At 40.1% G+C, this 17,475-nt stretch overlaps 1 protein-coding gene across 3 annotated transcripts in view; it reads right to left on the bottom strand.

Moving 5' to 3' along the window:
• Positions 1-17,475, bottom strand: part of ITGA9 (integrin subunit alpha 9) — a 238,026-nt gene that overhangs the window by 89,799 nt on the left and 130,752 nt on the right. For all 3 annotated transcript variants that reach the window (XM_057376170.1, XM_057376171.1, XM_057376169.1), the window contains one exon: positions 16,338-16,488. In XM_057376170.1, coding sequence (XP_057232153.1) covers positions 16,338-16,488 — 151 coding nt within the window. The remainder of the gene's footprint in view (positions 1-16,337; positions 16,489-17,475) is intronic.

Genomic DNA, 17,475 nt, shown 5'->3' with positions numbered 1-17,475 from the left:
TCTGCAGACACTTCCCCTATACTAACAGCGCTGCTTTCTCATCCTGATTCAGCTGTTTTGCAACTGAAGAAGCGAATTAACGAGGAGGAATCTACAGGCTTAAATGGAACCCTTCCTTTTAAATATCATGCATTGCTACTTGGGATATCATCATCATCTATAGGTGGACTTTTTATTTTACCAGGAATCATAGACTCTGATTCTAGGGATGAAATAAAAATCATGGTTTGGACTCCTAACCCACCTTGTACTATTCCAGCAGGGTCATGCGTTGCTCAACTGACACCACTCCCTATATTGCTGGACATGCAAATTATACCATCTGTCAATGCTGACAGGGGCACTGGAGGTTTTGGGAGTACTGGTACTCCTAACATTTATTGGTCTAAACCTATTTCAATGCAATAATATTTTCAAACCTGTGTTATAGATGACAAGTCTTTTACAGGACTAATAAATGCCGGAGCAGACATAACCATCATTGATAAACGTGAATGGCCACCTACATGGAACTTGACAACTGCAGCAGCAATTATCACAGGCATTGAAGGTCAGCAAATGCCACAGCAGTCAGCTAAAGAATTGGTATATGGGCCAGAAGGGAAACAAGTACAGCTCAAACCATATGTRCTTTCTACTCCATGGACACTGTAGGGAAAATCCATCTCACATCCACATTCCTTAGCGGACTCTTTTCAGAATGTGTCCCAAGAATCATTATCATTATCAGGAAGCCCTGACAGACTTCTTGGGAAACATTGTTAATTCCTTGCCTAAAAGTAAAATTCTGCAATGTTTAAAAGATCTTTCTCTACAGCCACATTTTCTAACATTGTCACAACCCTTACCCGGAGCAGACAGTCTTCATCAATGGCTCTGGGAAAACCCAGAAAGCAGTTGTTGCCTGAAAAAAATCTACAGGAATTGGGAAAATTCTGTGATTTTTTCAGCCAGGATCAATACAGCCAGTCAAATTAGCAGCCACTGTAGAGGCCTTTCGACTGTTCAAAAATACGCCCTTCAACTTTGTCAGACACTGAAATGTTACAGTTAATGATTTAAACATTTTCATGATAGACTTTTTGCATATTATTGCAAAACTATACAAAAGCTGCAGAGCAAGCCACCAAAACCCTGAATGGGACCCTGGCTACACTGCTCACTGCCCACTGATCAAAGATAAGATACAAAACAGCTCAGAGCTGGAGAGAASGACACATTCACAAAGGTATCACATTTAGCACCTTTGGGTGAGGACTGTCCCCCCAGGGCTATCAGCTGCCAGACCAGCACAGACCCTCACCACGGAGTGGGGAGGGGAGAAGAGAGGCGTTGGGTGTGCCTGTGACCAAAGGCAGAGAAACACCCGTCCTCTGCTGTGCAAATGAGCTCAGCTGTGGCTCCCTGTATCCCGGAAACAAGTTGATCCAAGCTGATGTGGACAGTCAAGGGGCTGTCATTGCTCATCAAAGACTGCCCCCAAAAGTTCCCCAGACCCTACATCAGAGACGATGCAACAAATCCAAAGTGTTGCAAAGGACAGTGTCAAACCGAGCCCCCTGAAGGGGTGAGACATGGGCATTCCCAGCTGGCCCAAAACATATATTAATGCACTGGATTCTGTACTCTTTGGCATGGTGGCATGGGGGCAGAAGCAGGGACCCTCACCACCCTGAAGATGGGATGGTAGGGAGCAACGAGACATCGTTGGGACTCCCGGAAGGGTGATATGTTTCCATCTAACGCCTGTCACCTTCTCCCTTGTACCCCTGCCCCCCCACCCCCCCCACCCCGCACACACTCTACTTCTTTCTTCTTTCTTTCTCTTTGCCTGTTTTATAATCAAATAAATATATCCATTTTTTGGCATTGATGTTTAATTTCGTTTGGTTTTAATCTCATTTTGGGAATATTTTGAACCTTTTTCATTTGGTCCACTTTTTTCACAGACACTTCATTTCCTCTGCATTTCTGTATTGAAATTGGATCGTAACAAACTCAGTATCAGATTCCTTGTATGTAGCTGGTATTTTAAACCAAATTGAACATTCCTTTCTACAAAAGGTACACAAAAAAATTGTTTATATTATTATCTATTCTGTATGATTACGTTTGATGCCAATCTCATTGTTTTTGTTATGCATCTTAGGTCTCACTCAGCCTGGACCTCTGGTGGACCGCAATGTAGTAGCAGACACCTTAACCATGATGGCAACAGTTCCAAATCACATTACACAGGCAAAGTTGTCACACAAATTTTATCATCAGAATGCAAAAATTTTAAGTAAACAATTTAATCTTACTTTTTCTCAAGACAAATTGTTCATTCTTGCCTTGATTATGTCTGCTTAATACCTTTACCTACATAATAGGTACAAATACAAGAGGATTATGTTTCAATGCACATTTCTTCTTTTGGCACCTTAAAATACGTGCATGTATCAGTTGATACATATCCTATTTTTTTTGCTGCCTCCACTCATAAACAGGAAAGGAAAGAGATGCCGTTAAGCACATCCTATGAGCTTTTGCTACTTTATGAGTTCCTAAAATAGTGAAAACTCATAACAGTTCTGCATATGTCTTACAATCGATGAAAACCCTTTTTCAGTCTTGGGGTACACATCACTTAGCCGGCATACCTCATTCCTCGGGAAATCAAGCTGTTGTGGAATGTACACATGCCCTTTTAAAAAATATACTTCTTAAACAAAAAAAGGGGAATCCCCTTGGTATAACACCTCAGGAACAATTGGACAAAGCAACATTTGTTTTAAATTTCTTAAATATTTCTAGATTGGATAACAAAACAGCAACTGAAAGAGAGTTTTCTCATGATATCTTAACAGATTCTCAACCACTTGTTTATTACAAAGATTTGCAGAGTGGACAATGGCTCGACCTTGTGTCATTGCCATGGGGACATGGTTATGGTTGTGTTTCTCTATGCACCGGAGCTCACTGCTACCTGTGAAGAACATCAAACCTGCTACAGAGGGAATGAAGACTTGAAGGCATCAGAATTTTAGTTTGGTAATCAGTTACAATGGGTTTTAGCACAACATACGTAGCCTTTTTTGTCATCCTCAGCAGATTTTCGAGGATAGTGAATGAAACATGGGTCCTACAACCAAAGACCAGTGTTTGGCTCACATTAGCTAAAGCAATTAACCAATCTACCCTTTGTATATCCACAACAGTCCCAGTGATCCATTTCAAACATGTCTGGTTGGCATTCCTTCAACAAAACATGAATGGAACAAGCTGCACAATCAAATATGATTGTAAAACTCCAGGTGAGCATAGATCATTGTGGTAGTGTTTGGGATCAGTGTTTGCTGACATTGCTGATGTCAGCAATCTAATGCTGACAACTCTGTGGGACCGCATTTGGGCAGGGCTAATAGAGGCATAGGAAAAGTAAATGACTTCACTGTTCTCTCTGTACCCTCAAGATCTGGATGTGCTAGGGTCTATAAAAACTCCTGTTTTTATCTTATTTATGCTAATAGTCCAAACACAARCAACACAGGAGTCAATATAAGTGGCACTGGCATTTACCATAATGCCTCTGCCAGGTGCAATCTTACTACTCCCTCACAAGTCACCGCAGAAATCAAAGCAATAAGCCTGAAATGTATTTTTAATATGTGGTAACAGAGAATGGAAAAGCTTTCCAGGTAAAGCATGGGAGGTTCATGCACTTTTGGTCGTTTAACAATATTTCATGCCCATCTAGAAGCACTAAATAATTTGACACTATGACATAAGAGAAATAAACGTGATGCTGAGTCATTTATCCCTGACTGTAACTCTGAGGCCGAACTCTGGAATCCAACAAAAATGTTTTTCTTGCCCTACCTCTCCCCCTTTTTTATTTATTAAGAGTTGCAAAGCCATTAGAGTGTGTGTATACATTAACATTACTTGCTTTACATTCTGATTGTCAAGCCGTTGAATGCAAGAAAAGATACATGGCAAACATAGTACAATCATTAAAAGCGTTACAAGTCCCATTACTGCTATGGCAACTATATGTTTCACTCAAATTTCAATTTCAATTCCAAAATTGAAATTTTCCAGCCAAGAAAACAAAGCAGGCTTAGTAAAGAACAAAGACCGCTTCGTTAAATAAAAGAAGCTATTCAGCTTATTATTCAGCTAAGCCAGGAAGCTGTAACAAAGTTTCTAAAATGTAATAGATAGAAATTGCCATAGTCTGCAAAAAGTTATAAAAAACACTTGTTCTGAAAAAAAATGGTCTGAAGCTCATATAATTTATTCTATTGGCTGTTTAGAAGCATGTTATTTTAACCTGATGGTAAAAATATTACAAAAACTGTACACATTTTTAATAAATGTTCCCACTTACATCATAACTGGGGACCGTGTGTCTCTATACACCTCAATACACTGGCCCCATAGAAGTGTTAGATCAGCTGGCTTGTGAGGATGGCTACATTTCAACTCTACTGTTTGGGCAGGCCTGACTCAATGACCCTTTACCATATGTGTTAATACACAGCTATACATTTCTCCACTATATAAAGTACTTAGAATTATAGAATCATAGAATCATTACAATTGGAAAACACCTCTGATATCATGAAGTCCAACCTCTGACCAAAAACCACCCAGTCGACTGGACCATGGCACTAAGTGCCACACCCAGTTGTTTTTTGAACATCTCCAGGGATGGTTATTCCACCACCTCCAGGGATGGTCATTCCACCACCTCCACAGGCAGTCCATTCTAATGTTTTAAGAACTGTGAAAAAATCCTTCCTGATGTCCAACCTGAATCTCCCCTGAGGAGACCCTGAGGCCATTTCCTCCCATCCTGTCACTGGTTGCCTGGGAGAAGAGGCCAAGCCCCACCTTACAACAGCCTCCTTCCATCAGTTGTAGAGAGAGTGATAGGGTCACATCTGAGACTACTTTTCTCCAGGCTAAACAACTCAAGTTCTCTCAGTCACCCCTCATAAGACTTGTGCTCCAGACCCTTCAACAGCTTTGTTGTCCTTCTCTGGACATGCTGCAGCACAAGAGCACACACTGGACATACTCTTGCTTATAATAAGGGGCCCAGAAATCAAGGCACAATCTGAGGTGTGGCCTCACTAGTGCTGAGTACCGGGTAAAAATCACTTTCCTGGTCCTGTTGGCAACACTTCCCGGTAAAGGTCAGGATGTCACTGGCCTTCTTGGCCATCTGAGCACACACTAAATCATATTCAGCTGCTGTCAATCAGCATCCCCAGCTCATTTCCTGCTGGGCTGTTTTCCATCCACTCTTCTCCCAGCCTGTAGTGATGCATGGGGTTCTTGTGATCCAAGTATTCAGATCTTGGCCTTGTTGAACCTCATACCATTGGTCTTAGCCCATCGATCCAGCCTGTCCAGAACCCTATGCCTTCCTACTCTCCAGAAGATCAACATTCCCACCCAACTTGGTGTCATCCACAAACTTACTGAGGGTGCACTTGATCCCCTTGTCCAGATCATCAGTAACTGTACTGAAGAGGACTGATCCCAATATTAAGATCTGGGGAACACCACTAGTGACTGGCCACMAAATGGATGTGCCACCATTCACTGCCAAAGAAATGGACACTTAGGTACAGAATGGGAAAAATGAACAATCCACATAAACCAAAGCATGACAAAAAGATACCTACTTAGTAATGCACTAAGTTTGCCAATCAAGATAAAACCTTTGCACATAAAAATCTGAACATATGCCTTTCGAAAACATTGCACTGGCTACCAAATACACCAATATACTACCAAGCATAAGGGAACTTCTATGTACTCAACCATGCCCTTCAAGTTCTACATACAAAAACACAGTAAAATCATGACAAAAATGAAAACTAAGGGAAAAACAAAGTTTCTGACTCCACAGTGATATATTTTAAAAGCAATCATAAGAACTATTACACAAAGTTCTCTGATACAAAATGTGTATCTGACACACACTCAGCTAAATTTAGCAATAATTTAGATTATGCTATTCCCACCAAAAGGCTTTTCTCTATAAAACTGATGGAGCTTTGTTAAATACCTGTCCAGACATAATGCAATTATCTAGAAAAGAAAATTCACTCTTAAGACTCAAGAAAAAGCATGTACACTGTTATATGAATTATACACTGTTCCTATATTCTGCATACCCTGACATGTAGATCCAAAATATATATATGCTGTTGCAAACTGTCAGTGCATTGCATTTGATTACACCTTTATTTAAAAGAAAATGGGGGTGAACATGTATTTTTTTAATCTTTATTATTCCCTCATTATCTGTGCATAGGAATATCATGATAAGCATAATAACAACAGGGCATTCTTGGGTGTATGAATCCATGTTCTCCAAAAACCCAGGGAAAAATCAGAGACAAGGAAACCACTGCCAGAGGAAAAGGCTCGGGCGTTAGTTTTCCTTCATCTTACTACACATGTAGAGACCTGTATACATGTGCTCTCACACGTAGGTATTTCACACTACTAAATTGTGGCTCCATGCACTATGAACAGATATTGCTTTTTAATGATTACAGAATAAAACTCTGGTAGTTTGATCCTGGCTGGATGCCAGATGCTCTATCACTACCCTTCTCAGCTGGACAAGGGAGAGAAAATACAAGGTAAGATTTATAAGTTGAGTAAGGACTGGGAGAGATCATTCATCAATTACCATCACCGGCAAAACAGTCTCAGCTTGGGGAAATGAAATGAATTTATTGACAATCAAAATCAGAGCAGGGTAATGAGAAGTAAAACGAATCTTAAAATAAATCTTCCCTCTACCTCTCCCTCCTTCTCAGGCTCTACCTCCTCTCTGCAAGTGGCACAGGGAGATGGGGAATGGGAGTTATGGTCAGTTCATCACATTATGTTTCTGCAATTGTGTCCTGCTCAGGTTGAGGAGTCTTTCCCCCCTACAGCATAGGGTCTCTTCCACAGGAGACAGTTCTCCATGAACTTCTCCAACATGAATCCTTCTGACGGGCTGCCATTCTTCATGAACTGCTCCAGCACAGATCCCTTCCACTGTCCACAGTTCTTCAAACTGGCTGCTACAATCATAGGTCCCCACAAGGTCACAAGTCCTATCAGGAATCCTGCCCTAGCGTGGGCTCCTTGCCGGATGGGCCTGCAGATCCCTCTCGGGAGACTGCCCCCGCATGGGCTTCCCATGGTGTGGTAAGCCACTATGGGGCCTAGGCCTGGTCAGGGGAGAAACGGCCCATGAAGGTTCTGGAACAGTCTGAGCCGTTGGTCAGCAGCCGGCCGGTGCTGTAAGTACCCTCGTGGCCGTGAGAACCACTAATGTAACCGAATGGCGGAGGGCAGTCAGCACGCACCACCTGCAATGGCAGAACTGCCATATAAGGGATTATATGGCGTTAGTAGGAACTTAGGAACGTTAAATTACTGTTATTCCCRTTACGAAAAGCGTTACGTGTGACGGCCGTTACCGTTAAGAACCGTGGGTATAAAAACCCCCGGATGGCATAATAAAGTTGGAGAGAGAGTTCACTCTACATCACATCTACGAGGTAATTTCTGTCTCTCTCCCGTCCCCTGGCAAATGGTCGGTTCCGACACCATGGGGTTACAGTCTTTTGGGCATCCACCTGCTCCAGCATGTGTCTCCTCCATGGGCTGCAAGTAGATCTCTGAATCCCCATGACCCTCCATTGGCTGCAGGGGCACAGCTGCTTCACCATGGTCTGCCCCACAGCCTGCAGGAGAATCCCAACCCTGGCACCTAAAGCACTTCTTGCCTCTCTTTCTCTACTCACTTTGGTGTTTGCAGAGCTGTTCCTCTCACATGTTCTCACTTTTCTCTGGCCAATTCTCCAAGATAACTTTTTTCTTCTGAAAAATGTTATCACAGAGATGTTACCACCATCTCTGATTGACTCAGCCTTGACCAGCAGCGGGTCCATCTTGGAGCTGACTAACACTGGCTCTGCTGGACACAGGGGAAGCTTCCAGAAGGTTCTCTGAGAAGCCACTCCTATAGCCCACCCTGCTACCATGCAAACCCAATAGTTATACACATTTTTAACTGATAGCAAAAACATATCTTTAAAACATGCTTTTCCAAAACTCAAAAGCAGGGAAAAAAAGGCAGAAATCAAACAAATTACCCAATATTAATTTTCTAGTGGTACTTCTGGAAACATGGATAATATAAGCCCAGATATACTGTAAGACAATTATAATGAATACTAGTGTATTCAACTGCAGAACAGCTATTCACTCCTAGCATTATAATGAAATGCCTAAATTCAGAAAACAAATTCAAGTTTCATCAACTACATAAAATTTCATGAAAAAGTTAACTAAAACCCTCACAAATAATTTAAACCCCCCTCAAAACTCACAATTAAAACTAAACACATAATGAGGAAATACAGTCAATAAAATCAAGCCTTGCCGTACCCTTCTGTCCTTCCCATCATTTACTGGTAGTAATTTTCAAGTGTAATGAACAACATTAAGGTAATAGCAAGAATAATAAGCTTGGCACTAGACATCTTCCTGGAATTAATAGATCTTAGCTCAACATACAATCCCCCCATAACCAAAGGCAAATTTGAAATCCCAGGAAATACTTCTGGAAACACATACAGGTTGGGAAGTTTTGGTTTTTCTCTTTCAGAAATTCAAACACCATGTGCATCAGGGTATTTTCTCTGAAAAACCACATAACATCATACATACCTCATAACGTAGGGACAATGCTGAAATGCAAAGGTATAACCCACTACCTACTGCACTGGGATWTTGAAACAGCTTATTTAATATATATATTTTCCTTTCCTTAAAAGAAAAGCTTAGCAGATTGCTTGCAAGACTTTAAGAGGTACCACACTACTTTACAAAGCAGTTTTTTAGTGAACTCCTACTTTTTCCATGCCAAGTGGAATTCACTGTGCCTGCAGATTGTTATGGCCTAAAGTCAAGTGCATGTTTTCTGGTCTCCTCCCAAAGGCAGGCTGCAATAGCACAGCCGTCTGGGAATATGCCTAGCTTGGCCTGCCCTGCAACCTGCCGGGGTGAGTGGTCCATAGCAAAGAGGAGGTCCCCTGCTCACCCCCAGAGCCTGCAAYAAAGCCATCTGAAATGCTTCTCACTCTTTCTCCCTGCTGAGCTGAGTGCCTCTGGTTTTGATGAAATGTCACAGGTAGCTCCATCTCAAAAAAAAAAAAAAAAACCCAACTAAAAATCACAAACCAAAACTAGATTTGGGGCCTCTTTCAGATGGGGTTTAATGTGCCTGTTTCTGCTAACAGGAACACAGACTGACATAAAACCCAAAGAAAAGAAAGTTTGTGATTTTTAAGCAGCACTGGCCACCCTGGTTTTCAGCTAAAAACTTTCACAACCTTATCCATATTTCTGTCTGTGCAGTTGGGTTTTTTTCAGTCTTTTTACAGCAAAACTGTTATTTACTTCAGAGAGGCTATACCTGAAGTATGCCACACGATCATGTCTTGTGCTTAATAAGATGAAAGAGGGTTTGGGTTTTATCCTATTGGCTTCACAGGAGAAAGCGAAACAGCTAGGTGAAAGAGAACAATTGGCACTTCTTCCAGCCACAGAAGACCATGGCTACAATATCCTAAAGGACTGAGCAATGCAAATACGTATATATAGACACATGCATATTATACATATAATATACATGTTTATATATACTGTAAAATAGACAACATATTTGTTTACAATTCTATTGGATTTTACACCATGGGTGTCATCTATCTTCTGACAGCATCTTGAGGTGCCTATTTGAAAAGAGACCAAGAGAAACTCCTGCAAAAACAGAATTTACCTTTCATACTAGAAACTCAATAAACTTGAGGCTTCAAGTAACAACAAAAATAATCCCCCATTTCTTGCTGTAAAGAAAGCCACTGAAAGCTGTGCACATAAATTCTTACTTAGGTCTTTTGCAGAGGATATCAAAGTTCAGACAATTTTAAGCCTCATCCTAAGAACACAGGCGATTAATTCTGTCCCATAGATTTCTCACCTCAAACATTAGCAAATCTTTGTCTACTGAGYTTCAGAGAAAAACATGATAATGAAGAGAGACACTGGAACACAGGAAAGTCACAGGTGATCTTTGGGATCCATAGGGACAGCATAACCTTTCAATAGGCATATCCAAGATAAGTATATTGCGTTCACTGTATATTGGGCTCTATCCTCTGTGAAGGGTTTGTACCTTTCTCCTAATAATGCAGTTTATCAAAATAATAGTCTAGATTGGGGTGGCTGGATCTCAGAACAGAGGCAGCTGAATCCCTTTGCCAAAGCCTTCTCCCATGACTTGGCACTGCTGGCTCCCAGGTCTCTGCAGCTCCTGAAAATGTGCAGGGAGAAGCAACTTGGCTGATGAGCTATGGGCCACTCAGAGACTGAAACAGTGTGAGCAGCTACTGCCTGTGGCTCATGGAGCCCTTCTCCACCCCCTTGAAGAAGTCTCCTAAGTTAAGTGCTTTGGATCTCATTTTTCCTCTCTCACCTGGATGAAAACCAGGACCTCTGCTAAGACCCAGCCATGAAGAAATGCCAACTTGGGTGGTACACCAGCAGGTGGATCATGATTCATGGTAAATGGACTTTGCTATAGCACAGGCTGCCTTCTAAACAGCTACTAAAAGTACATCTCTAATGACTGTATTCATCCACACAGCTGCTCCCCCTTTAGAAAATCATTCCCCTGGAGATCTGTGAGAAGGATAAAACTAGGCAGTCAAATAAAACCTCCCTTAATATCCAAGCTACACAAAGCATCCCAGGATCTTCCTCAAAATATGTATTTACTTATTTATAATTTTATATATTTATAAAAAAAATCAAGTCAAATTAAAAGTCATTATGAGCTACTTCCAGGACAAATACTTTAAACACTCTGTAACCCAAAGCATAGCCCCACATGATCAGCACAAAACTTCTCAATGTATATAACAATCAAACTCACATAGATTCTTCCAACACTGAGCAGAACAAGATCTAACGTCCTGCAAAATCACAGCTTCTAAACCACTTCAAATCAGGATTATCCAAAAACACTTGAGGGGTTTTCATTCTATTCATTCATATAATTTGTTGGGAAAAAGAATTTAAAAGTAATAAAAAATAATATAAATAAACCCCATATAAACCCCAAATATCTTTCAGATCCATGTGATAAATCAGAGTATAGGAGAAAAATATAAAATACTCAAATTGCTACTAACTACACAAATAAACCAAATCTACAATACCTGTTCTGTGATGATAGGAAAGATACACAAAGCCCAAGCGGAAAGTTTGGATCAACAGTGTCATGGTCAATTCCTACCTGCTGTGGGCACAGGGATATTATGTAACTCTTACAGCCCCTGACCTGAAAAAGCACTGCTCCTTACTTATCTCTAGGGAAGCAGAGAAGTTGTGGGTTAAGCATTCACAGAAAAAGAAAATTCAAATAAAAAATTATAAACTCTGATAGCTCAAACTGAACATCTTTTTTTCTTCCCAGTTAAGAAAGGGGACTGTTTTACCCCAGGGATACAAAACACTTGGTGCATACCAGAGCAATAGTTAACCATAGATTTGCAAAAACAGAAAGGAAACATATGGCATGGCTACTGCCACAGTACTCACATTCCAAGCCCTGACAATAAAAGGCTTTGCTTTCCTGGCAAAAGGGTTTAAATACCTTCATATAAGTGATACATGGCTTGGGCAATCTTCCAGATGCAAAGGATTACAGCTTCCACACTACTTGGCAACACTCTCTCTCCTCTGACCCTTTGTTAGAGGGGTTTACAAGACAGATAGTCCAACACACTACACGCAAAATCTGTTGGATTAAATCAAAACAGTAATTTAAAAGATTTCTGCTAACAAGCTTTAAAAGGTTTCCACTAACCAGCTGGATGTGAATTGAGACTGATCATGTTAACTCGTCTGCCAGGACACTCAAAGGGGAACTGCTAGAAAAAGAGAGCTATTGAATGCCTAGAACCTAAATTTTCTTCCACTGGCTTAAAAGGGAGCATGTGTCTTGGTTTTCATGTCCTGTTCTCTCCCTGCCAGACCTAAGACTCTGAAAAAGTTTGATCAGTGTGGGAATCTGGTGCAAGAAAATTCCAATTTGGAAAAAGTTAAACTGCCTGCATCTGCAGCCCTCCTGGGTAACCCTAGTCAAGAGATGCCAGCAAGAGCTCTGGGAGTGAGGAATAAGAGTGAGTTCCTATCCAAATTGCATGACCTCCCTGCTAGCCCAGAGAGTATCACATAACTCATCAGAAGTAAAACCTCAGAGCCCGTAAGCAGCATGACTGGTTATCAGCAATATTCATATGTTACACCACCGTTTCAGTTATACGCTCACAATAGAATCATGGTCAACTACTGCATTCAAAGAAACCATAACCTCACTGTTAATCCTGCTGCAGTCCAGCCCTGCTAACTTCACTCACCTGTTGCTTGGTAAAAACTGTTGCGAGAAGCAGGAGGAATGTTACACACAGTTGCCTTTGGATACTGGAAGTCTGTCTGAAATCTAGGAACAATCTACAGCAGGAAATGAAATTCAGCAGTGGAATCTCGTGACCTACTGTCTCCAAAACCAGTGCTGAAATGGGGTTAGCTAACAGATTTATATCAGCCCTTGCAGAACAGGAAGAGATTAATGCTATGCATTATGCTCTTTTCTTATGATAAATATGATCGGTTTATACTATTGCTATAAAATCTTATGCCATAGCTGAGCTCATTTAATACAGATATAGCTCTGCCCTACACATTTACACCACTGCCAGCAAACTGACAGTGCTGTTTCTGCAACTGTACTGAAAATACCCCTCTGCACTGAGCAGCAGCTAACAACAGTTCGCAATGTGCCTACTGCCAATTGCTAACAGTTAGCAATTGCTTCTTCAGCAAAACAACACAAGCCAGGAGGTAATTCCAACAGAAGTAAAATGGTGTAAAAATTAGTAGTAATAGCTTTTTACTCTTTTACTCTGCAACCCTCCACATTTGTTTATAGAAAAGTCCTATCACCTCTGTTAAGTGCATTTTTTAGACTCTGAGGTAGAATGCTTTCCTGAAGCTGAATTAAAATTAAGGAACAATGAACTTTCAGATTTAAAAAAAAAACCAAAAACAAAAGCATTTCAAAATCTACTCTACACAGAAGAGGGGACCAAAATTTCTTTGCCAACACAGTAAAGAAAAAATCTAAGCACACAGCTGAAGTGTCTTTCTCCCTCTACTTTTTTTTTTAAAGAACACATATTTCAAAAGTAAAGCTTGTCTCAGTGGATGCATTTTAAAATTCACTGCAGTGCAGCACTCCATGCACCTATAAAACAACCCTGTCCCACAGAGTGAGATCTTGAAACTTTGCACAGGCGTTGTAGAGTCACATACGGCACCGCTTCAGAGAACTGTCTGTCAGGAGTGATGTAAATAAAGGGCTGAGCTTCATCCATGAAATGGAGAGGACTGGTTGCAGCATAATAGGAAAATAAGAGAGTGAAATAGGTGAAGTCTCCTAAATACCAATCAGCAAATACTTTTTCACCTTGCAGAGATGCAGCAAAGCTTGGAATATCAGGTTGGAAGGGACCTCAAGGACCATCTGTTCCAACCTTTCTAGGCACAAGCACCATCTAGATAAGATGCCCCAGAACCCTGTCTAGCTGAATCTTAAAAGTGTCCAGCACTGCAGAATCTACCACTTCCCTGGGGAAATTATTCCAATGGCTGATTGATCTCTAGATGGTGTCTTTATTTACAAGTCTCATGAAATCTCCATCTCCAGGAAGGAAGAAGAGGTTAGTTTCACTCAGATCCCTCACGGAACACTGCCAGCATGAYCCCTGAAGTACGCCACCCCACTGCTTTTCAAACACAAGATGTGGCATTTTGTTTTAGTATCTCTGTTGAGAAAATGCCGCATTAAACTTTTGCACTAACCATCCATAGAAAGAAACAAAACTGCACTCAATTAATTAGAAATGACCCCAGTGGGGTCATAGGAAAAACACACAGGGCACTTACAGCATCTTGAAATGACTCCAGAGACAGGTTACAAAAGCCTACCATATGATCATCATTCTCAGAGTCACATTGCAGAGAGATGATAAAGCAACCACATGGAAGATCTCATTCAATTTCACTTTAGCACAATTCGTTAAAAAGAAGTTGATACTTAATGCTTCCTGCCACACAAAGCTGTTTCAATTGCAAAATTGCTCCACTAAGGAAAATATTAGGTACTGTCTTTTTTTATTCTGGCTTTATGTTCTGGGCTTTCGCTTGGACAATGTTCAACAAGGAACAAAATCTGCACAGATGTCAAATGATGGGAGTAGGTTATGAGACATGGAAACTGTGATATTTTACCAAAAAAAAAATCCCCACAAAAATTGTCAAAGAGCTTATGGAAAATATAACATTGTAATTGAAGCTATGAGGTGATTATCCAATTTCCCACCTGGAAAAATTATGAGGCCAATGATATATTAGTTTGACCTAAAGCAAAAGCTGACTGAGAGGAAATAAAACAACCTAACGTAATCCTGTAACTTGGTTTTCCAAAACTTTATTGAAATACTGAAATAATTATCAGAAAAAAAACCCCCAAACCCTACGAAATTAATCATAAGAACATTGGAACAGCAGGAATAATAGCAGACTACACTTTGATGCTGTTTGCAAGATCTGAGGAAGATGTCTGCAGTACCTTTTCTAAAGAAATACTAGCTTCTCTTAGAAGACACACTGAGTAGTGAGAAAACAGCAGAATGTCAGCTGCTTCCAGAAACTGCTCTTTCTATGCAGCACTCAGCAAAGGTGCTTCCAAGTCTGCTATTGACCCAGGCTCAAGGTAAAATATCAGGCGAAACAGCACATCATCTTCAGCTTTTTTCCTCACTGTTTTGTCAAGTAAAATGAYGAAGATAATTGGTGTTCCAGTTAATTGGTGTGTGTAAAATATTCAAAACGAAGCCAAAGGAAAAAAAAATACCACAACAATCTTTTAAAAGAACATGTATCAAGGTTTGTTTCTTTTTCAGTACAAAGAAATGAAAACCCTCCCACCGACTTCAGCAAGAGCTGGGCCAGGTCTTGAAAATCTTCACATAAAACAGAGAAGGTGTACATTAGCACAGGCATTTCTGTTTTATCTCCTGCCTTTTCCCTCCTAATAAATTGCACACTTTCAGCATATAATGTCTGAAAATGAAGTTTGTAACAAAAAGACAACTCACTGAGTCTTGCAACTATGTAGTCAAAACTGAACACTAAGAGAATTAACATGCATAAGAAATTACGTTTTTTTTATTATGCACTGAGTTAATTTAAGAGGTTTTTAAGAATTTAAACCTATCATAAAACATGACAAATAATGGTAAAATTTCATTGTTTCAGTGAAACAAATTAATCCTGAACTTCATTATAGTTGTGTTTCTGTTTTTAATATTGCTCTTACGGCTTGCAATGCAAAGCAAAGCTCCAGCAGAGAGACTAACAACTGTGAAAAGGAGAAACAACCAGGCAGAATGTTGTCACAATCACACAGCTCCTATTTTGCACAATTATTTGCACATTTCTCACACTCAAAAAGCTTTCATGGCCATCAGTTTGCAAAAAACATGATTCAGTGTTTGCATTATAAMACCTTTCTCTCTAAATGAACTCCTGCAAATTAAAACATCCAAGTATTTCTAACTGAATGAAAAGAGACTAAAACTTAAAATGCTCACCTGACTCCATGTAGATGAAATTAAAAGCACTCTTGACCTCTCTGATCTGGTGATGTGCCCTGGCCACAACCCAAACTTGCACCAGGACATGAGCAAAGAACAAGCCTTGTATCTTGGTAACAAGGAGAAAGTCTAGAAGCGCAGGTCAAGAAATAACCAGGACTGCTGAGTGCAGTGTGGCACCACTTAAACAAGAGGTACTCTTTGTATTTCAGCATCTTTTGCTACCTTATGACCTTCCAATCAATCTTCCTCTGCCTCTGAATACTTCAAACAAACTGTCTTCCTTTTTCATTTTAGTGCACTACAAATAACAGGTTTGTGTCTTCTACAGCAATACTGGTGTAATCTACACACATCCAATCCACAAAAGAAAAAAAAAATATCATTAAAGAGCCTGAAAGAAATTAAAGTCCAGCATAACCAAAAACAATTTCCAAATGTCTCAGCAGTATGGACCAGGCCATCCCCAATATACCTACATCTAATCTGTAATTAAATTGGCTTAAGGTTAAGAGGTTTGTTTGCAGTGAGATTAGCCTTTCTTACCTTTTGCCACATCTTGATGAAGAAGAGCTCTTCAGAAAAATTGAAGAAAACATTGGTGTCATAGGCGTCATCACCAATGTTGGAGATGAAAATGTTAAGTGAGATGTTCCTCACTGCTCCCAGGGCCAGGTAGGCAGTTCTGTCATCAACACTGTAGGCAGAAAGAGTTATACTGGTTTAACTCTCATCAACGTTCACATCTGATCCTGCTTTCTTCCTGCTACAGAAGTGTGAAAACTCAACTGTTTAAAAGCTCAGCAGTCAGTGGTTCAGGAATGTACTATACTGCCTTGTGCAGGGGGCCATACTATGAATGAACTGCTCCTGACTCAGGGTTCTGACACTGTCTTTCATGACTTCAGGGAAACTCCATGATCCTCATGTGAAACTATTTCACATGACCTACTTTTTGTGATAATAAATCAGTTGAAAACTGTAAAGTAATTGGATGGGGAAAATGTAACAACTGCAAGATATTCTGCTGGCATTCAAATACACAAGATATTCCAATTGGTCTTTCAATAATTCAGACTTATTCTAGCAACTGTGAAACATATTCTTAGAGCTATGCTGTGGGTAGAAAAAAATCAAAATTCAGGCTCAAATAAAATCCAGAAACTGCTGAAAATGAAAAAAATGTGTGGAAATTGCAACAAATTAACACTGAATGTGACCAATCTTTCTTTAGATATTTTTGCAGGACCTAACATGGTGGAGTCACTTTCTGTAAGTGAAATACAAAAGGTAACAGCTAAATATAATGAATCAACACACTGTTGCAATATAACATCACAGCTCAAGTACAAACAAAGATGCACACATAGAGATTAATACAGATACTGATGCACACACATTTATTATTTGGTATTTAATCCTTCTTGACTGTTTAGAAAATGAGCTAACAAGTAGGAATAAAGGATAAAGATAAATCACACAAAAATATAGTATCAGCGCACAGATCTGCAGGTCTTGGAATTTAACACTAAAAGATAATATGAAATATACAAGGAATTCATTAAAAATTGCAGAAATAGCCAAATATTGAATTCAGTAGTTATCATAACTGGACTCTAAGACCATTCACATATCCTGAAGAAAAAGAGACTGTCACAGAGAAAACACTGAATAGCTGGTCAGA

The sequence above is a fragment of the Malurus melanocephalus genome, unplaced genomic scaffold (genome assembly GCF_030028575.1).
Source record: "Malurus melanocephalus ecotype Western Australia unplaced genomic scaffold, MMel_1.1 scaffold_271, whole genome shotgun sequence".
NCBI lineage: Eukaryota > Metazoa > Chordata > Aves > Passeriformes > Maluridae > Malurus > Malurus melanocephalus.
This window is presented reverse-complemented; position numbering and strand designations above follow the sequence as displayed.